The sequence below is a fragment of the Eschrichtius robustus genome, chromosome X, assembly GCF_028021215.1.
Source record: "Eschrichtius robustus isolate mEscRob2 chromosome X, mEscRob2.pri, whole genome shotgun sequence".
NCBI lineage: Eukaryota > Metazoa > Chordata > Mammalia > Artiodactyla > Eschrichtiidae > Eschrichtius > Eschrichtius robustus.
The window spans coordinates 2,036,987-2,058,206 of record NC_090845.1 but is presented as its reverse complement, the minus strand read 5'-3'; the positions used below and the strand labels follow the sequence as shown (position 1 = coordinate 2,058,206).

At 49.8% G+C, this 21,220-nt stretch overlaps 1 protein-coding gene across 11 annotated transcripts in view; it reads left to right on the top strand.

Moving 5' to 3' along the window:
- DHRSX (dehydrogenase/reductase X-linked) overlaps positions 1–21,220 on the top strand; it is a 326,570-nt gene that overhangs the window by 178,933 nt on the left and 126,417 nt on the right. For 9 of the 11 annotated variants that reach the window (XR_011072229.1, XR_011072230.1, XR_011072227.1 and 6 more), the window contains exons 7-9: positions 10,413–10,656; positions 13,077–13,136; positions 14,378–16,490. Coding sequence is in view for 2 of the 11 variants with exons in the window: in XM_068532756.1 (XP_068388857.1) it covers positions 10,413–10,616 (204 nt within the window). In the remaining 9 variants the exon portion in view is untranslated. The other 2 variants (XM_068532756.1, XM_068532755.1) reach the window with 2 other exon arrangements.

Here is a 21,220-nt window from a genome sequence, read left to right as displayed (position 1 = left end):
TGCTCTGTTGTCAGGGACCGAGCACCCAAATGCAAGCATGCTGTCCCAGCAGCTTAAGACATGTGGCACCCCCAGTTGACATTCCATCATGTCGTAGGGACCCACCATCCATGACTCCACGCTCCTTGGAGGTCAGCCTCTCGTCGGAGATGCTGGATGACCCAGGGGAAGCCCAAGGTCATCACAGGGGTCCTCATAAGAGAGGTTGGGGGGCTGAGGGTCAGAGAGGGAGAAGTGACAGCAGAAGCAGAGGTCATGGATTCCTGGCTTTGAAGGTGGAACAGAGGACCATGGGCCAGGGGGTGCAGTGGTCTCTCAGAGCTGAAAGAGACAAGGAAACAGCTTCTCCCCCTGACACCTGCAGAAGGAATGCAACGCTGCCCACACCTGGATGTTCGCCCGGATTCACTGTATGCTTCTGACCTCCTAGAATTTGAAGAAGATGGTACCTTTGTGCTGTTTTGAGCCACGAATTTTGTGACAATTTGCAAGAGCCCCCAGAGGAAATTCATACACTCTCCTCTCTCCTTGGATCTCAAGTGTCCAGACCATCATCTTGTGGCTTTTTAAGCTCATTGGCTTCTGATCCTGCCTTTCCGGGGCAGGTTGATAAGACTCACCTCTCAGGTGGGTGCCTGCATCACCTGCCTGTGCTGGGCGCTGCCCCAGACACCACGAGGGAATCCTTCTTGAAGCATCAGCCCCTCCCATCCTGATGATGCCTTTGACACACGTCTCAGAAACACCCAGATGGCACCCACGACAGGCTGCATGTTGCACAGCACTTCGTAAACGTTGGCGTATTTAATCTGTATTCCAAGACCATGGGGTGGGCACGAATACTGCCCCCAGTTTACCGAGGGGGACATGGAGGGATTTTTTTTTTTGAATTAGGAATGATTCGGTTTTATGAATGAACATATATTAAAATTCACAGTTTATAGTCGAAATAAAGTCTTTCAAAAATCCACTGTAGGATCCTTGATCAAAGCAAAGATGACAAGCATTCAAGAAACAGCCTTGTCCTTCCGATACCGTGATCTGAGGATGGTGCACGGCACGTACCAAGCATGACGGAGTGTGTTTCCTGGGTGCCGTGTGCTGGGAAATGAGTATCGGATTCTGAACAGATGACAAGATGCTCTAAACAGTGCTCCCTCTGGGATAAATAACATCTCCCATGTTCTCTGCACCTTAAGAAAAAAAACAAAAAAAGATCCCATCACCTCAGATGGAATTCCCTAGGAGGCATGGAGCAGGGAGTCAGTCAAGATGTGATGTCCTTCAGACTGGTGACATCTCCCTGCACAGAGCTGTGAAGACAGTTAATAGGGCATCGGGAGGTATGTCCCAACATCGTACCAGGCAATGGGTACTCCTGCTTTCTCAGCAATTTTCATGAGCGCTGAAAGGAGGAGGACGGTGCCAATGATCTGCCCTTGCAGTGGACGCAGGACACAAACGGTGCAGCCCATGGAGGGGGTTGAAGGCTGGGCTAAGGTCCAATGAGCCTGAACCAGGCTGGGACCATCGGTGATGCAGAAATAGCTCAAGATGAGGGTGACCATACTGTCATTTCTCCCTTGTCTGCTGGGTCCCTCATCAGAACCCCAGATCCCCACAAATGGCGTGAGCTACCCCTGTCTCCATTCTCCCCAGGACAACTGGTCCCAGCCCCAATGAGTATCTTAGACGTTGGGTCTGGACCTCCTCCCAGGACGCCCGATAATGGATGTCAATAGTGATGTTATTACAGATGGCCAGTAGGCACACGAAAAGATGCTCAACATCACTAATTATTAGAGAAATGCAAATCAAAACTACAGTGAGGTATCACCTCACGCTGGTCAGAATGGCCATCATTAAAAAGCCTACAAGTAACAAATGCTGAAGAGGATGTGGATAAAAGGAAACCCTCCTGCCCTGTTGGTGGGAATGTTAAGTTGGTGCAGCCACTATGGAGAACAGTGTGGAGATTCCTCAGAAAACTAAAAATAGAACTACCATATGATCCAGCAATCCCACTCCTGGGCATATATCCAGACAAAACTCTAATTCAAAAAGATACATGCACCCCAGTGTTCACTGCAGCACTATTTACAATAGCCAAAACATGGAAACAACCTAAATGTCCATCGACAGATGAATGGATAAAGAAGGTGTAGTACATATATACAGTGGAATACTGCTCAGCCATAAAAAAAGAACGAAATAATGCCATTTGCAGCAACATGGATGGACCTGGAGATGATCATACTAAGTGAAGTAAGTCACACAGAGAAAGACAAATACCATCTGATCTCACTTACATGTGGAATCTAAAATATGGCACAAATGAACTTATCTACCAAACAGAAACAGACTCACAGAAAGAGAGAACAGAGTTGTGGTTGCCAAGGGGGAGAGGAGGTGGGGGAGGGACGGAGTAGGAGTTTGGGATTAGCAGATGCAACCTATTATATATAGGATGGATAAACAACAAGGTCCTACTGTAGAGCACAGGGAACTCTATTCAATATCCTGTGATAAACCATCATGGAAAAGAATATGAAAAAAGAAAGTGTCTATATGTGAACAACTGAGTCACTTTGCTGTACAGTAGAAATTAGCACAACATTGTATATCAACTATACTTCAAAAAAAACCCCACAAAACAGCGATGTTGTAGGATCAGATGCATCCAGCCTCCAGAGCGTCCCGTGTACTGGAGGGCATGGTGGGGTGGACCTGGGGTCTGGTTAGAGGCCGGTGCAGGGGTGCAGAGGGGCAGAAGGGGATCGTTTTGAAAACGATTGTAGAGACCACATCACGCGGTCTTGACTGGTTGCCCGTGGAAAGTGAACCAAGAAAGACTCGGATCATTTGGGGTTTCTGACTCAGGGAAATCGGGGTGCGTGGTGGTGGCTGTCCAGGAAACGGGGTAACCGGCAGGTGGGGATGGAAGGATGATTGACAGGGCCTCTACCTCTGGATGCCAGCTGGGCCGCCATGAGCGTCTGTCTGCAGCTCAGAGGTGCACATGGAATTTGTGGTTGCAAACATGCAGGCAGGAAGGGAGGTGACCCACGAGGCCATGGCCGTGGGTGTGGGTGACGCACCCATCATGACTGATGAGGAAGATGGGGAGGGTTGGAGTCTCTGGAAGAAGCAAGACCTGGCCATTCCGTGCAGCACCTCCCCTCCCTCCTCTCTGCCCCTCATTTTCGTGATTTGTCCATTCTGGATAATACCATCTCCTAAGACTGTTGTGTGCATTACTGACATAATACATGGGAAAGCATTTGGAACACTGTAAAGCCCTGTATAATTATGTAGTTATAAGGCATTCGTGTTCCCCTCTCACCGCACACAGCTCGCGGCTCTGTTATGCACAGTGTAAACCCCACCCTCTGCTCTCTTTCCTTCGCTTTATTTTATTTTATTTTATTTTATTTTATTTTATTTAGTTTTTGTGCGCTTGTACCCAGCCCTCGACCCACCGCCTCTGCTGGTCGTCTGCTCCAGGGGCGCGGGGGCTCTTATCTAAATGATCTTTCTTGGCTTTCTTGGCTTCATGCAGAGAAAAGCTTCAGCTGTAAATACACGGTGCTCTCCCCAGCCCTATGCCCCAGGCCCCCGGCGGGCATCTGTCCTTCAGGGATTCCGAAGCCTCTGATAAAAGCCACCATGTTTCCTATCGGGGTTTGGCTTCACATTTGAGACATCTCTGCTTTCTTACAAGTTTCCAAGAGGATCTTAGTTTTGTTTTTTTTTTAAGCTGCAGGTAAAATGGGAGATGTTATTTATCCCAGAGGGACCACTGTTTAGAGTATCTTGTTGTCTATTCAGAATCCGACTCTAATTTCCCAGCACATGGCACCCAGGAAACACACTTCATCATGCTTGGAAGAGCTCCTATCAATGACAAGTGAACAGGGACAGATAATCCAGTTGTACTTGGAGCTGTAGCAGGTGTACCTGGGAGGTACAGCCTTCATTGTAAAAACTGTAGGAGGCACCGTCCTCAGATCACGGTATCAAAAGAACAAGGATGTTTCTTGAATGCTTGTCATCTTTATTTTGATCAAGGATCCTACAGCAGATTTTTGAAACGCATTATTTAGACTGTGAACTGTGAATTTTATATGTGTTCTTTCATAAAACTGAATGGTTTTTAATATGTTAAAAAAAAATCCCTGCATATCCTCCTCTGTAAATTAGAGGCTGTATTTGTGTGCACGCCGTGGTGTTGGAATACAGATTAAATGTGCCAACATTTACGAAGTGTTTTCCAATATCCAGCACGGCCTGGGTGCCATGTGGATGCTTCTGAGATGTGTTTTGAAGGCATCATCAGGAATGGCGGGGGTGGGGGGGTGGGGCATGCTTCAGAAGGATTCCCTCGTGGTGTTCAGGGCAGTGCCTGGCATAGGTAAGTGTTGTAGGAGTTTCTGCTGCTCCCACGGAAGCTGCTTGGACCAGTACCATGGCCACTTTTGTCTGTTGGGTTCTAGCTCAAAGGGATTTGGGGAAAGGTGTGCTGGTTATTTCCTCTTCATGCTGTTTGGATAACCTGAAGACATCCTCGTTTAAATATAGAGTTGGGACATGTAGTCATCGGCTCGGGCTGCCCCAGTAGAACACTGCAGACTGGGCAGCTTAAACAACAGACATTTGTTTCTCCAGGTTCTGGAGGCTGGGAGTCTGAGATCACGGCGTGGGCAGATCAGTCCCTGGCGAGGCTGTCTTCCTGGCTTACAGATGCCACCTTCTTGCCGTGTCCTCACGTGTTGGAGAGGGAGCTCTGGGGCATCTTCCTCTCTTTTAAGGACACTAATCCCATCCTGGGGGCCCCACCCTCATGACCTCATCTAACCCTAATCCCCTCCCAAAGGCTCCATCTCCTCATAGCACCCCGTCGGGGGTCAGAGCTTCAGTGTATGAACTCGGGGGTCACGCACATTCCGTCCATAGCAGGACGTATGCATTCACTGGACACCTGTTTAAGAAGCATCTCCCACCCGCCATGGACATTGCTGGTCTCGGGTCCACGTGGCAGAACCTGAGCATCGGGGGCCGGACACCCACACAAACACCCGGCATCCGGGTGAGGAAGCTGAGGCTAGTGGAGAGTGGGTGGCTCCAGCAAGGTCTCCTGGGTCACGAGAGGTGATGCAGAAATTGAACCCTGGTCCTGGGACCCGCAGTTCTTTGGTGCCACTCCCTCCTCCAGAGGATGTAGCTAAATGTCCCAAAGTTAAAGTTGGGCGTGGGGGAGCATGTGTGTTGTGCATGTGACCGAGTGTATGTGTGTGCCTGCTTGTACACACACGTGTGCATCTCAGCGTCTACCAGACTTCCTTCCTTTCACTCAGGCGTGATGTGTCATCACCCTGATGGGTGAGGGTTAGGACGGTGAGATCGGATGTCAGGAAGAAGAAATGCATAAAACCGTCCCTTTCGTGAGCTGTCAAAACATTTAGGAATTTAAAAGTACAAATGAAATCTCATTTCCTCTAACTTTATCATCTGCCCAGGGCTTGGAAATGTTCTGCAAATGCTCGGGGGTGGCTGTTTTTAGCCCAGCATCTATCATGTGTTTAAGTGGGATAAGTGGATGAGATTAATTCTCCATGAGATGCATGAGCACGAAGAACAGCTCTTCTCTTTTTTTCTTGTCCTTTTCTATGTCAGAGAACTCCCTGGCTGGGCAGGGCTACCCTGGGTGAGTGTGTGTGAGTACATGGGAGTATATGCATGTAAGTGTGAATGTATGTGTGTGCATGTAAATGCATGTGTGTACATGTGAATGTGTGTGTATGGGTGTATATGTGTGTGTGAATGTGTGTGTGGGTGAATGTGTGTGTGTGGATGGGTGTATGTGTGTGTGTGCATGTGAATGTGTGTGTATGGGTGTATGTGTGTGCATGTGAATGTGTGTGTGTATGGGTGAATGTGTGTGTGTGGATGGGTGTGTGTGTGTGCATGTGAATGTGTGTGAATGTGTGTGTGTGGATGAGTGTATATGTGTGTGTGCATGTGACTGCATGAGGGTGAATGTGTGTGCATGGGTATGTGTGTGTGCATGTGAATGCATGTGTGTGCATGTGAATGTGTGCATGTAAATGCATGTGTGTGCATGTGAATGGGTGTGTGTGTGCATGTGAATGTGTGTGTGGATGGGTATGTGTGTGTGCATGTGAATGTGTGTGTATGGGTGTATGTGCATGTGGATGTGTGTGTGTGGATGAGTGTATATGTGTGTGTGCATGTGACTGCATGAGGGTGAATGTGTGTGCATAGGTATGTGTGTGTGCATGTGAATGCATGTGTGTGCATGGGTATATGTGTGTGTGCATGTGGCTGTGTGGATGGGTGTATCTGTGTGTGTGCATGTGAATGTGTGCATGTAAATGCATGTGTGTGAATGGGTATATATGTGTGTGTGCATGTGGATGTGTGTGCATGGCAGTATATATGTGTGCATGTGAATATGTGGATGGGTGTATATGTGTGTGCTTGTGGCTGTGTGTGTGTGGATGGGAGTATGTGTGTGCATGTGACTAAGTATGCATGGGGTATATGTGTGTGCATGTGGCTGTGTGTGTGGATGGGTGTATATGTGTGTGTGCATGTGACTAAGTATGCATGGGGGTATATGTGTGTGCATGTGAATGTGTGTGCGCATGGGGGTATATGTGTGTGCATGTGAATGTGTGTGCATGTGACTGTGCATGGGGGTGTATGTGTGTGCATGTGAATGTGTGCGCGCATGGGTGTATATGTGTGAGTGCATGTGACTGTGTGTGAATGGGTGTATATGTGTGTGTGCATGTGAATGTGTGTGTGTGGATGGGTTTATATGTGTGTGTGCATGGGGGTATATGTGTGCGCATGTGAATGTGTGTGTGCATGGGTGTATATGTGTGAGTGCATGTGAATGTGTGTGTGCATGGGTGTATATGTGTGTGTGCATGTGACTGTGTGTGCATGGGGGTATATGTCTGTGCTTCGAAGTCCCTTGCCTACAGAAACATGATCATCAACAGAATTCCACTGCAGTCCCGTCTCCTGGCAGTAGCTGAATTTTGGGCACAGTGCTGTGTCCTTGGGGCATCCCAAGCTCATGTCCAGCACAGCACAGGCAGTATCTTCTAAAACTGCCATCCTTGTGTTTTAGTTGGACATGCTGATCACAAGGACTGTTACCCAGACAAGAGGACTTTCAACCTGTGGGGGAAATGGACCCCCAGATAAGGCCCGCTGGAGGACCCAAAAGAAGCAGCCTCTGAAGAGAGGGCTGGACACATCCTAGGGAAATCCCAGGAGCGGGGGAGCCTGCAGCTGCAACAAAGCAGGTCTTTCTGATGGAGGTGACTCACTCTGGGGGTGAAACATGGCAGGAGGTTTCTGGGCATGGACCCCTGAATCCTCAGCCTGGGGAACGGCTGACTTACGAGCCAAGCTCGTCCCAGGAGCTGATTGAAGGATGCATTTGCCAAGGAGGTGTAAATCCATCCGAACAAGAACGTCTCAGACACCACTAAAGGGAAAACCGGTTCCTCTGTCTTGTAATAACCTATAATGGAAAATCATCTGGAAAATGTATGTGTGGGACCCTCCCAGCTCTCACCCTGTGGCCCACGCTCTTCATGTGGCTGTTCCTGTTCTGGATTTTATCATAAAAGTGGAATCACGAGGAGATGCCGTCTTGAATTCTGTGAGTCGTTCTTGGAAATCCTCAACCCTGCGGGGGTCCTGGGTACCCCAGTACCTATAGTCAGTGGGTCCGGAGCGCAGGAGGACCCCAGAGACATGTGGTGAGGGCAGTTAAGGAGAACTGAGGCCATAAACACGCAGAGGCTTTGCCAACTCTGGGTGGACAGCCCCAGAATCGAATCCCAGGATGCCCAGTTGAGGTGGAAACAGAACACTGGTCATAGCCACTGCCCCAGGAAGACAGGAAAATCCAACATCCGTTCCCAGAAAACAGACTCAGGGCACATGCGATGTGCAGGCAGTGTCTCCTATTTAAAATGAGTAAATCCTTTCTTTTTGGAGGATTTTTTGTTTAATACATCTGAAAAGAATTGCTTATACAAAAAAACAGCTGTGAGAAAGCGTTGGATCAACACTGACGAATTGACAAGGGTGAGGACTTGGGGCTGGTGGAAAAGGTGACCTAAGCGTTTTTAAAAGTTGGAAACTGCAACCAAAATAAGATGAAAAAATCCCTATCAACACTTGGGGAGAAAACCCCAAAACACTTATGAGTCTTCATAAGATTGCGTGTCAAATCAATATGTTTTATACTTTATAACTGACATATAACATTGTATAACTTTATCTCCATAAAAAAGTAATAGAATCCTGTCTAAAGGAGCTCGTTGCTACAATGAAACGAATGTTTTTTCCTGAAGAGGCAGACTGTTCCCTTCATGGCCCCTGACCCCTCCTGACCCCATGCCCACCCCTTCCCACCCAACCCAACACATGAGAACACAGGCTTTCCAATAATGCGTGTTCCTCTCTGCAGACTTTCTTGCAAACCTTCAAGCTCCTCCTGGGAGATGCCCATATGTTTCAGATTGTCCTCGTCGATTCATGTCTTGACCGTAGGGTCCCAGGATCTTGCTTCCTTGAGTATGGGACCCGGTAACATCAAGGAACAGTTTACCTGGCTGCCCTCAGCAATTTCCCATCTTTGTCATGTTCAGTGTTTTTGGCAGGTGGGTACACAGCCCTCTTGGGAGATCAGATGGGGAGGTGTTGGTCTTCCAGACAATACCTTCAAAGTCGCAGCTTCTCTGCCTGTCACGTGGCTCCGTGGAGTAAAGGAAGCTTTGCCCTTCACTTCTCTTTTTAACCTTCTCCAGCCCGATTATAAGTGCCAGGGGGCATTTGTCATTACAACTTCCGAGATACCCCTTTTGAGCACATCTGAATCCAGAAAGTGTGACCGTGGGGTTGTTTCCTGGCCTGGGTGTGTACCTGAGGGTCCTACAATGGTACACTCTTAGAGGCACACGAGAAGGACCAGGGTTGGGCGAGTTGAGCGGATTTCCAAAAGTTTGTTACATGCGATGAGCTCCTGAAAAGTCATTGTCATGACAATAAGATGAGGGAATTCTGTTGGTTCCTGGATATTGAATCGTAGCCCCAAAGCCCCTCACTTCCCACAAGGTCTAATCCCTTGAACTTCTCCGCCAGGTTCTTTTAATCCACGGGTTCTTTTTTTTTTTTTTTTTTGCAGTTTTTTAAAAATTATGGTTGATTTACAGTGTTTCAGGTGTACAGCAAAGTGATTCAGTTATATATATATATATATATATATATATATATATATATATATATATATATATATATATATATATATATATATATATTCTTTTTCTGATTCTTTTCCATTATAGGTTCTTACAAGATATTGAATATAGTTCCCTGTGCTGTACAGTAGGACCTTGTTGTTTATCTATTTTACATATAATAGTGTGTGTCTGTTAGTCCCAAACTCCTAATTTATCCCTCCCCCCGTTTCCCCTTTGGTATCTGTAGCTCTGTTTTCTATGTCTGTGAATCTGTTTGTGTTTCATAAATAAGTTCATTTGTATTATTTTTTAGACTCTGCATATAAGTGATATCATATGGTATTTGTCTTTGTGTGACTTCACTTAGTATGATCATCTCTATGTCCATCCATGTTGCTGCAAATGGCATTATTTCATCCTTTTTCATGGCTGAGTAATACTCCATAACACACACGCGCACACACACACACGCACGCGCACACACACACACACACACACACCAGGGAACAGCTCCCAACCCAAAACACAGGGTGTCTGGCATTCAAACCTTCCTCCTTCCCTCCTACTGCCCGAGGTCCACTTTTCTCAATCTCTTCTCAGCCTTTGAAGCTTTTTTTTGAACTTACAGTTCTCCTACTGTAACTCTCCTCACTGCATGGAAACCAGGAAACTTTCTGCTGTCTTGACGTTTCCATCTCAAATTGCTAAATGTCGTGCGTTCAACACAGAGGCCGAACAGTCATCTGCTTTGAGCCAACGAATAAGCATTTCAGTTTCATCAAGCGTTGGCCATACAGCAGAAATGAACACCACATTGTAAACCAACGATACTTCAATAAAAATAATTTTTTTAAAAAAGAGTTGGAGACCTGAGTATTTACATTGGGGTCTTCATATGCATCTGTCGAAATGGATTAACCCAATGTGGAAATACAACCCACGTGGGTGCACCTTCCTGCACCCACGGAGGCCGGGCTCCCCCAGCCTGTCCGGCCGGGCTTTGTGCCTGAGTCGATGGAACCAGGTCGGAGGTGCTGTGTCTCACCCACAGTGTCTGTGAGCGTGGAGACCCCCGTGTCTCTGCTCTGAAAGTTGACTCCTGTTCTCCTTTCCTTCTCTCCGCAGACCCCGGATGAGGGAGCCTGGACCTCCGTCTACGCGGCGGTCACCCCAGCGCTGGAAGGCCGTGGCGGCCGCTATCTTTACAATGAGAAAGAGACCAGGTCGCTGGCGGTCACGTACGACCTGGAGCTTCAGCGACAGCTGTGGGCCAGAAGTTGCCGGATGATGGGCATCGCCGATGTGACCCAGGAGGCCTTCCGGGGTTAGCCACCCGCCGGGGAGACCGTGATCCGCCAGGCGCTCGCAGGTGTGTCTGTGCTGGACCACGTGTCTGCATCGTTCATGTCCCCTGCCCTTGGGGCTCTGTCTCCCCATAGCCTCCCGTCGGCTTCCCTGCCCTGGGCCGGAACTTGAGGAGAAGAGGAGTGCTGAGTGTAACCCTCAGCCCTGAATCTCGTGATCCCCAATGTGTCCAGTTGTACCGGGTGCCCTGAGTCATTAAATCCTGCCAGCCACGCGGGCGGTGTTCTTGCTTGGCACAGAGGCGCCGAGGACCCTGGGGTAGAAACATCCGGGTGAAACAAACACTTTCAAGGGAGCCTGGGACTGTTGGGCACTGGTGGCTTGGAGGGTGTCCTGTGTCCCCTGTTCTCTCACGCGCAGTTTGTGCCAGAGATGCGGCTCTGATTTGTGGGTCCTGGAAAGGGAGAGACGTGAGCCTGCCTTAGTCTGTTGATCAAGGGTCATGTGACCACCCTAACCCTCTGCCCCACCATCTTTAGGGGGACCAGGTCCTAGGGGCTTCCTGCAGCCGTTAGGGCACCTATCAGGGCTCTCACCCCGTGACTCATGGAAAGACCCTCAACAGAGGGGTAGGGAATTCTGTAGGACACGGGGTAAGAAAGGGGGCCTGGACACCTGTCACCGTGGGGTCTGTAGGATGGGGCCAGGACACCTGTCACTGTGGGGTCTGTAGGACGGGGACGGGGCCTGGACACCTGTCACCGTGGGGTCTGTAGGATGGGGCCTGGACACCTGTCACCGTGGGGTCTGTAGGGCGGGGACGGGGCCTGGACACCTGTCACCATGGGGTCTGTAGGATGGGGACGGGGCCTGGATACCTGTCACCATGGGGTCTGTAGGATGGGGCGGGGCCTGGACACCTGTCACCGTGGGGTCTGTAGGATGGGGACGGGGCCTGGACACCTGTCACCGTGGGGTCTGTATGATGGGGACGGGGCCTGGACACCTGTCACCAGGGGATCTGTAGGACGGGGACGGGGCCTGGACACCCGTCACCAGGGGGTCTGTAGGATGGGGACGGTGATGGGGCCTGGACACCTGTCACCATGGGGTCTGTAGGACGGGGACGGGGCCTGGACACCTGTCACCGTGGGGTCTGTAGGATGGGGACGGGGCCTGGACACCTGTCACCATGGGGTCTGTAGGACGGGGACGGGGCCTGGACACCTGTCACCAGGGGGTCTGAAGGATGGGGACGGGGCCTGGACACCTGTCACCGTGGGGTCTGTATGACGGGGACGGGGCCTGAACACCTGTCACCGTGGGGTCTGTAGGATGGGGCCTGGACACCTGTCACCATGGGGTCTGTAGGACGGGGACGGGGCCTGGACACCTGTCACCGTGGGGTCTGTAGGATGGGGACGGGGCCTGGACACCTGTCACCAGGGGGTCTGTAGGACGGGGACGGGGCCTGGACACCTGTCACCAGGGGGTCTGTAGGATGGGGACGGTGATGGGGCCTGGACACCTGTCACCATGGGGTCTGTAGGACGGGGCCGGGGCCTGGACACCTGTCACCGTGGGATCTGTAGGATGGGGACGGGGCCTGGATACCTGTCACCATGGGGTCTGTAGGACGGGGACGGGGCCTGGACACCTGTCACCATGGGGTCTGTAGGATGGGGACGGGGCCTGGACACCTGTCACCAGGGGGTCTGTAGGATGGGGACGGTGATGGGGCCTGGACACCTGTCACCATGGGGTCTGTAGGACGGGGACGGGGCCTGGACACCTGTCACCGTGGGATCTGTAGGATGGGGACGGGGCCTGGACACCTGTCACCGTGGGGTCTGTAGGACGGGGACGGGGCCTGGACACCTGTCACCATGGGGTCTGTAGGATGGGGACGGGGCCTGGACACCTGTCACCAGGGGGTCTGTAGGATGGGGACGGTGATGGGGCCTGGACACCTGTCACCATGGGGTCTGTAGGACGGGGACGGGGCCTGGACACCTGTCACCGTGGGATCTGTAGGATGGGGACGGGGCCTGGACACCTGTCACCGTGGGGTCTGTAGGACGGGGACGGGGCCTGGACACCTGTCACCATGGGGTCTGTAGGACGGGGACGGGGATAGGGCCTGGACGAAACCAATCATGGGATTCAGCTGCACAGGGTTTGCAGGTCTGCACATTCCCCCACCATTTTTTAGGGCCTTAGTCAAAGAATGGCAGCTTTGCTGCCCACTTACCCTTCAGTGGTCCCATGAAGCCTCTCTCCTGGTATCTGCTTCTTCATTTCATCGTCTGTTAACACGGGCATGTTCCTCTCCTGGAGATGTGTGCAGGGCTCGGATTATACGTCAAACCACAATACTAATGTAATAATAATCATCATGTCGAATGCCCAGTGCTTCCCTGCATGTGGGTGCCCATCGCAGTCTGTCAGGCTCTTCCTGAACTAGTGTCGTCATGGACCTTCCAGGGTCTGCAGACGCCTCATCTTTCAGCAGCGTGACGGCCGCCCTCTACGCCTTGGAAACAGGTCAGTGGTGGGACCATCCTGGTTTCATCCAGTTCCCTCTGTAGTGGCTTGAATGGTGGCTCCTCAAGAGATAGGTCCACATCCTAACCCCTGAAACCTGCAGATGTGTTCCTCTTGGGAAGAGAATCATTGCAGATGTCATTAAGGTCTTAAAGTGAGGACACCATCCTGGCTTATCCAGGTAGGGCTAATGTACTCACAAGGTTGCTTATTGGAAACAGGGAGAGGGAGAACTGATTACAGAAGAGGGAGGGGGTCATGTGACCACGGAGTCAGAGATGGGAGGGATGTGGCCACAAGTCCAGGGACGCCTGGAGCCCCCAGAAGCTGGAAGAGGCAGGAAGGACCCTCCCCTGGAGCCTCTTCAGGGAGCTCAGCCCTGAAGTTCTTGAGAACTGAGAGAGAATAAATTTCAGTTGCTTTAAGATACTAACACCTTGATGGTAATTTGTTACAAGAAACTCATACAGTTGTTGACACATGTGAGCATCTCTAGCAGCTTAGTGGACCTTTGCCTGGGCATCCGGGCCCGCCCTGCTTCACCCACCAGTCAGGCAAGGAAGGCTCAATCCTCTCTCTGAGAATGGCTCTTGGGTTCTCAAATTCCAACATGGAGAGATCAGACATTTAGAATGCTAGCAAAAGGACTCTGTGTGTTTCCTGCCAGACTGCACCCTGAATATCAAGACCAGGGACCCCTGGTCAGCTAACATGCATTCCCTCAATTGACAAAATCCCACTGAGGCCCCAGACCTGATGTCGGCCCCCAGCACATTCATGCATTGGACTAACAGCCAGCAGCTCTTCCAGAGTGGGGTTCACACTACACTAGCTAGCTAGATAGATAAATAGATAGATAGGGTTTCCGGGTCAGCAAACTTTTTATATATGGGACCAGTTAATAAATATCTTCATATTTTAGGGCTATATGATCTATTACAACTACTCAACTCTTCCATATGACACACAAGCATCTACACACACTACGCTAACATGTGTGACTGTGTTCTGATAAACTTTTATTTACAAAAAAGGGGGGAGGTCAGATTTATCCGAGGCCCATACTATTTTGACCTTGGGTTTTGACCCCTGTGTGCCACGTGGAGAATTGTAAGTCCTGTCGTATGGCTGGGCATTTAGCCTCAGAAAGACTCAGTGTCTCACCCAGTTTCAAGTTCCTGCTGGCACTTAGGTGGGAACTTCAGGGGTCTCTAACCCCAGAGACCATGTTTTCCTTACAGATGAAGAAGATGTTATGAATTCTGTGTCGTGCAACCAGGAGACGTTGGTGTAAAAGGACAGGAGACCAGGACGTGTACGTTTGAGGTCCTCACCCCCTCGCCTGCATCCTGCTGTGGTTGGCAGAGCTGAGACCCCAGCGTCTGGGACTGTTCGTGTGGTGGCCTGAGAGGAACAAACCAGGGCCCCTTCTGCAGGTGCGCAGACTCTGCAGGACGTCCGCTCGGATAAGGAACATCCCGACACCCTTCCCGGGAGAACCATAGGGTGACAAGGAGGCTCCCGGAGACCATGGACCAGCACGAGGAAGAGAGCCGCCAGAGGGTCAGAGATTCCTGACCCCCTTCATCACAGTTGCAGGAGAGGTGATGATTACGGTGTGAACCCACAAGACGGTTTGTGGGTCCTGGTGGCCCGTGGCTCAGATCACTGTGTGAAGATGGGGGCACGTGGTCCCAGTGGAAGACCCTGCTTATTCAAACAGCTCACTATTATGTCGTGTATAAGAGTGTCCTGGGCGGCTGTAACACAGGACCACAAACTGGGAGTCTGAAAAGAGTAGAAATTCATCCAGCCCCTGGTCCTGGAGACCAGACGTCTGAGGTCAAGGTGTCCCAGGGCTGTGCTCCCTCCAGAGGCCCCAGGGGAGGGTCCTTCCTGCCTCTTCCAGCTTCTGGGGGCTTCAGGGGTCCCTGGGCTTGTGGCCGCCACCCTCATCCAAGAGGACCTCATCTCAGACCCTTCACTTCCATCCGGATAATCAAGAATGATCGCTTCATCTCAAGATCCTTCATTAGTTACATCTGCCAAGACCCTTTTGCCAACAAAGTCATATCCACAGGTAACAGGGTTTAGGACGTGGTCATATCTTTTTGGTAGAAAGTATTCAGTCCACTGCATGGTACATGAATTGGAAACTTGGAAACTCAGGAAACATCGATTCCTTTTCTGGTGACCTGGAAAACCATGGAGGTCACGGCTTCTTCTATATGTACCCAAGGCCGCTTTCCTGGGCAAGTGACCCATGTAGCTTACACGGGACCCTGGCCTCATAAGGACGCCTATTGGCTTAATGCCCTATGACCGCCATCTTGAAATTCTTAATGAAGCGTGAACAAGGACCCACATTTTCATTTTGCCCTGGAACTGCCAATGCGATAGCCCTCTTTACTCACATTCCTTCCAACCTCAAGAAAGAGGAGCAAGTCTGCAGCCAATAAGGACACTCCCACCCCCAGCATACCCTCCATCCAGCCACTGATGTGCTCAAGCCTACCTTTCATGGGTGGTGAAGACCTCTCCCCAAGATCCAGTAAGGCTAGTGGGTTTTGGCTGCACATTGGGGGAGCCTCTGAAAACCACTAATGCTCAGCTCCACCATCAACAGAATCCCCAAGTTCGTTCCTCTGGGTACCAGCATTTATTAGACCTCCTCAAGCCATCCTCTTGTTCAAGCAAGTTTGAGACCCTCTGGGCCAGGCAAATGCAGCCTGAACCTTCCAGCCCTGGGCGCCAGCCCCTCCCAGAACTGCTCAGATGTTCTGCTAAGCCCTACAGCCCCGACTGATGTGTTTCAGAACTAGAATTACTTTGTATGTTAAAACCAAGATGGAGACATGCCTTGTCTAATATTTCCGGACAGCTAGGATGATGTACTTCAAAGCAGGATCTTGACTTCCAGGAAGATCCCAACCTTGGAGCATTTGCACATCACTGGAGAGCCCTTTACGGCTTGAGGTCATAGTACACAAGTGCCAGCTACTCTTAGCGGCATCACAAAGTTGGTTCCCAAGTACAGCCTCAGGATGAGGAGGCAGGGTGAGTCCTGTCCAGTCCAACATCCTCTGTCACTTTGAGAACAAGCTTGCTGGCCCCTGAAAGATGCTGCAGTCCCTGGGCGAAGATAGGCTCTGAGAGCAATTTGGACCATGTAGGACCCTGGCCTCACATGGCCCCTCCTCATTGCATGACCGCCCTTATGTCACTCGTCCACCAGGGGAGAGAGAGGACACAGTTCTGGAGAAGTTACCATGTTCCCTTGACACCTGATTGTGGAACATTCCTCAGAGCTCAGAGACACTTCCCAGCAGCTGGAGAAGTCTCATGGACCACTGGGTGAGTAAGGCCGCGTCCACGGCATGGTGGGCACTGGGGATCCTGGGTTTGCGCCTGTCGCTGTCATTCGGGGAGCCCGGGAAGGGGGCTGTGTGCATACACACCAGGATGGATGACCTTCCATCCCTGGGCAAGTCTTGATTCAATAATTGGACCCATGGTGCGTGTATTTCTCAGTCCCCTCCATGTAGCATCAATGAGTTTTGTTCGACAGTGGGAACGACCACCTCATCCATCTATCCATCCATCCATCCATCCATCCATCCATCCATCCATCCATCCATCCATCCTTTTGTCCTTCCATCCATCCATCCAACCATCCATCCATCCATCCATCCATCCATCCATCCATCCATCCATCCATCCATCCATTTGTCCTTCCATCCATCCATCCATCCATCCATTTGTCCTTCCATCCATCCTTCCATCCATCCATCCATCCATTCTTCCATCCATCCATCCATCCATCCATCCATCCATCCATCCATCCATCCTTCCATCCATCCATCCTTCCATCCATCCATTCTTCCATCCATACATCCGTCCGTCCGTCCATCCGTCCGTCCATCCATCCATCCGTCCATCCATCCATCCATCCATCCATCCATCCTTCCATCCATCCATCCATCCATCCATCCATCCATCCATCCATCCATCCATCCATCCATCCATCCGTTTGGCAATGATGTGTTGAGTAGGGTTACCCAGCCAAGCTCTGAGCAAACACTGGATGGAGCTCAAAGTTGAGTGGCACAGAGCTCTTGTCCTAAAGGAGCTTGCTGTCTAGGGTGGGATTACGACCCAAAGATATCAGGTCCTAATGCCTAGAAACTGGGGATGGTGCCAGATGTGATAAGAGGCACTTTTGATGGGAAAGAGTGGGCTCTGCAAAGGCGGGTCTGTGTCCGATATGATCCAGTTGAAGCTTCCTCTGTCTCGACTCCCACTGGATTTTGAGGGTGTCTGTCTCGAAAATACCTCTCATCTTGGCTATTAGGAAATACAACCATAGAAGGTGCACCAAGCTCCCTCCAAGGCTGGAAAGGTTGGGAGGCTGATTAGGAGCTCCTCAGATAACCCTCGGGTCAGGGAGGTAGCACCATGCCCATTTCCCATGTGGGCTCTTCCTTGGGAAGTGTCAAGTCTCGCACTTGTTAAGCACCCTCGTTAAGCCTTTTGGTCTCTGTGTTTCCGACTCTTCATCCATCAAATAATGCTCCTAACATGTGCCCTGTCTACAACCGGGTTTGCTGAGTGGACAGCAAGACGGTATGCGTTCTGTTTGAAGGACGCTTTGGGGTAAATCCCTGCCAGGCGTGGTTTTCCATCCAAGCTCCGTAGTCACTGAATTTGTCGTTTAACCAGAGAAATGAGTTGGAGTTGTATTTTCTGTCGTCTGGGTACCAGTATCCTAGGGGTTGGATCTAAATCCGTAGCTTGTTTACCGACGGCCACAAAAACACAAACACGATCCCAGACATAAGGACATCCTGGGTTTCTACCTGTGTGATGGGGGAGCATCTGTACGTAGTAAATAGCTTGAGAATTTTCCAGTCTCTGGGGCTCTCTTCAATGAAGCATTTTCGGAAGTTCACAAACTTTTAGCGATCTTTGCGTTTATTGCTAACTTAGAACTTCTGGTGATACTGACTACATCTGTTTCTTCCCTTTTTTCCCTTCATTCTTTGCCTTCATTCTGGGATGTCATGTCGAGCTTCCTGAGTTGATGCCTGCCCTTTATTTTTTACTTTTCACATTTCTGGTCGCAGGGTCCTCATTTCTGTCTGTCACTTGGGCTGCATCTCATAGATGCATAGTTCAGTCCTTATTTTCATGGTTCCTCTTTACCCCATGGGTTACTTCAATGGGTATTTAAGAATCCCCAAGTATATAGAATTAAAAATAATCATTTTACTGTCATGGGTCCAGGAATGCATTAAAAAGTATGTCTGTTCTAATTCACCCAGAACCTACTTGTTTTGTCCTTCAAAGACCCGGTGGGACTTCTGGTCTACCGTGGTACCAGATGTGTGGATACAATAAAGCATTTTCATTTAAAATATCCTGGAAAGGAAAGAAACAGCATGGGAACTAAGAGGAACACTTTTTAAAGGGGGGAATATTTAGTTTTATGGCTTTACTGAGGTATCACTGACAAATAGAAATTGTATCTCTTTAAGGTGGACGACATGATGTTCTGATTTGCAGCAACAGTGTGAAATGTCTATTGCCAACTGCATAATAGACATAAATGTCTTTTACCCTCCAGGATCCCAGTGTCCCATTCTGTTCAACGGGTCTTTTTATGGTTATAAGACTCAAATAAGAGGATGGATCTAAAAGGGTTTTAAGGCTGCAAATACGTTTCCTATATGAGTCACGTCGCCGTTGTGGGTTTGGTGCAAATCACGTGGACCTAATGATCTGGACTCCTTTCCTGATATCCTGGTGCTTCTAAATAGTGGCTGTTTTCTCCGGGGTGCAGGGGAAGGTGGGGAGGGGCACCCTGAGTGGACCTTGCACTAGCATTTGGCAGGAGGAGGCCAGCGTGTTAGATTTCTTACAAGGCACAGGACGGGGTACCCAGGGTCAGATGTTCTCACAACTCACATGACTTCTTCACATCTGGCCAGATGTTCACATAGGGGAAACCCTGTTTATAATTAACCCCAGCCTAGAACTCACGGTTTACACATCAGTGCAGGAGATGGAATTTCCAGGCAAGCAACCATTGCATTCATAGAGAGAAGATTATCCCTGGCTTGAATGTTCACCATGTGGGGAAAGCATAGGGCAGGCGGCAGCTCGTGTCATTTGAGTTACCAGTTCTCTAGGCCTGGGGCAGCCGGCACCTTCTTGGGGATCCAACATATGAGGGCATCCCCTTACTGCTTCACCCTCTCCAGGGTGGGGGGGAGGTCCAAGCACTGATATTTTCAAATGGGTATCACTTTATGGTCATTTGTGTTATGTGGACATCACGTGGCTCTTATTACATTTGTCTGTAGGTATCTGTGATTTTGTTCTAGGAAAGTAAAGGGACATTAAAAATGGGTTAACCTACATCCCCAGGGTGGAATATTATTTGGCCGTGAAAAAGGAATGAAGTATTGATACATGGTATATCGTGGGTGAACACTGGAAACATCCTAAGTGAAAGAATCCAGGCACAAAAGGCTACATCGTATATGATTCCATTTCTACAAAATATCCACAATGGTAAAATCCAAAGAGACACAAAGTGGCTTAGTGTTTGCCAGGGGCTGGGAGCAGTGACTACTCATGGGGACAGGTCTCCTTTTGGGGAGATGAGAAGGTTCTGGAACCAGATAGAGGTGGTGGTTGCACACATTGTGAATGTGCTCAATGTCCCTGAATTGTCCAGTTTCAATGATTCATTGGATGTTATGTGAACCTCACCTCCATACAATTAAATATTTGCTACGAAGCAGATACAAAGCACCTCCCAGCAAGGCTGTGTTTTCTTCTCAGTCCCACACACTGGGCATCCGTGTGCAGTGCTTTGAACTGGACCAAACTGATCATTGGAACAGAAGCAATCTGGCCTGACCCTCCACTTCCATTTCTCCTTTGCACCAGGATTACATAAGGAACTCTCCCCTTGGGATAGCTTTCCTGAGCCGGGTTTCCCAAGAGGGCAAGAAGAGCATTTTTCCAGGGATGTCGACCCCGGTGATGATAGGGTTGACATAGTGCGATGCTGTGGGTTCTGACAGACCTCTAACATCATCCTCGGTTTCCACAAACAGGGGTTACGCCCAACTCCCGTCCACCTAAGCTAACTGCTTGATGCCGGGGCGGGGAACACCCCCATGGTGGGCTACTTGGGTATTATATCCTGTCATAGAGATCGGGCAACCCTCAAGTTAATTTGTTTCTTCAATCAAATCAAAAATAACTAATACGGGTGTTCGTTTCCTTTTCAGAAAAGATTGGGAAATAAGACGGGAGATGTGGCTTCCATTTGGGAAGTTCCTACTTTATGCCAGGATATTTCCAAAATTGGGAGATTAGGTTTGACATAAATACATTACCATGTGTAAAATAGATAGCCAGTGGGAACCTGCAGTATAGCACAGGGAGCTCAGCTCGATGCTCTGTGATGACCTACGTGGGTGGGATGGGGGGGGGGATGGAAGGAAGGTCCAAGAGGGAGAGGATATAGGTATACATATAGCTGATTCACTTCATTGTACAGCAGAAACTAACACAACATTGTAAAGCAACTCTACTCCAAAAACAAACAAACAAACAAAAAACTTCCAATATCATCTTATTTAACCGTCTATGCATCCTGCCAACAAGGTGTCCCCGCCTTGGGCTCCCAGGCCCCCATCCACTGGACCATATGGACGATATTTCCACGCCTCAGACGTTTCGACACTTGATGCTTCGAATGAAGCTTTCAAGACATGCTCCGGGCAGGCATGTCTTGTCCATGAAGTCCTGTAGTAGCAGGTCGAACCCTTCACTTCCAGGTAGAATCAAGGGTCTAGGAAGGAAAACACAGCTCTCCTCCATCTTCGAGGTCATAGCCTGCCTTTGAAGGAGGCTGAAGGTCATCCTTTCACATTGAGAATGCGCAACTTCCGGTCCAAAGCTGACCTTCCCTCCCTAGCCACTGGACCAGCCTCCCAGCCACTGGGGCCATAGAACTGCATATCAATGGCTGTTGGCAACTTCACTTTGTATTTTAGTTATTTGACCTT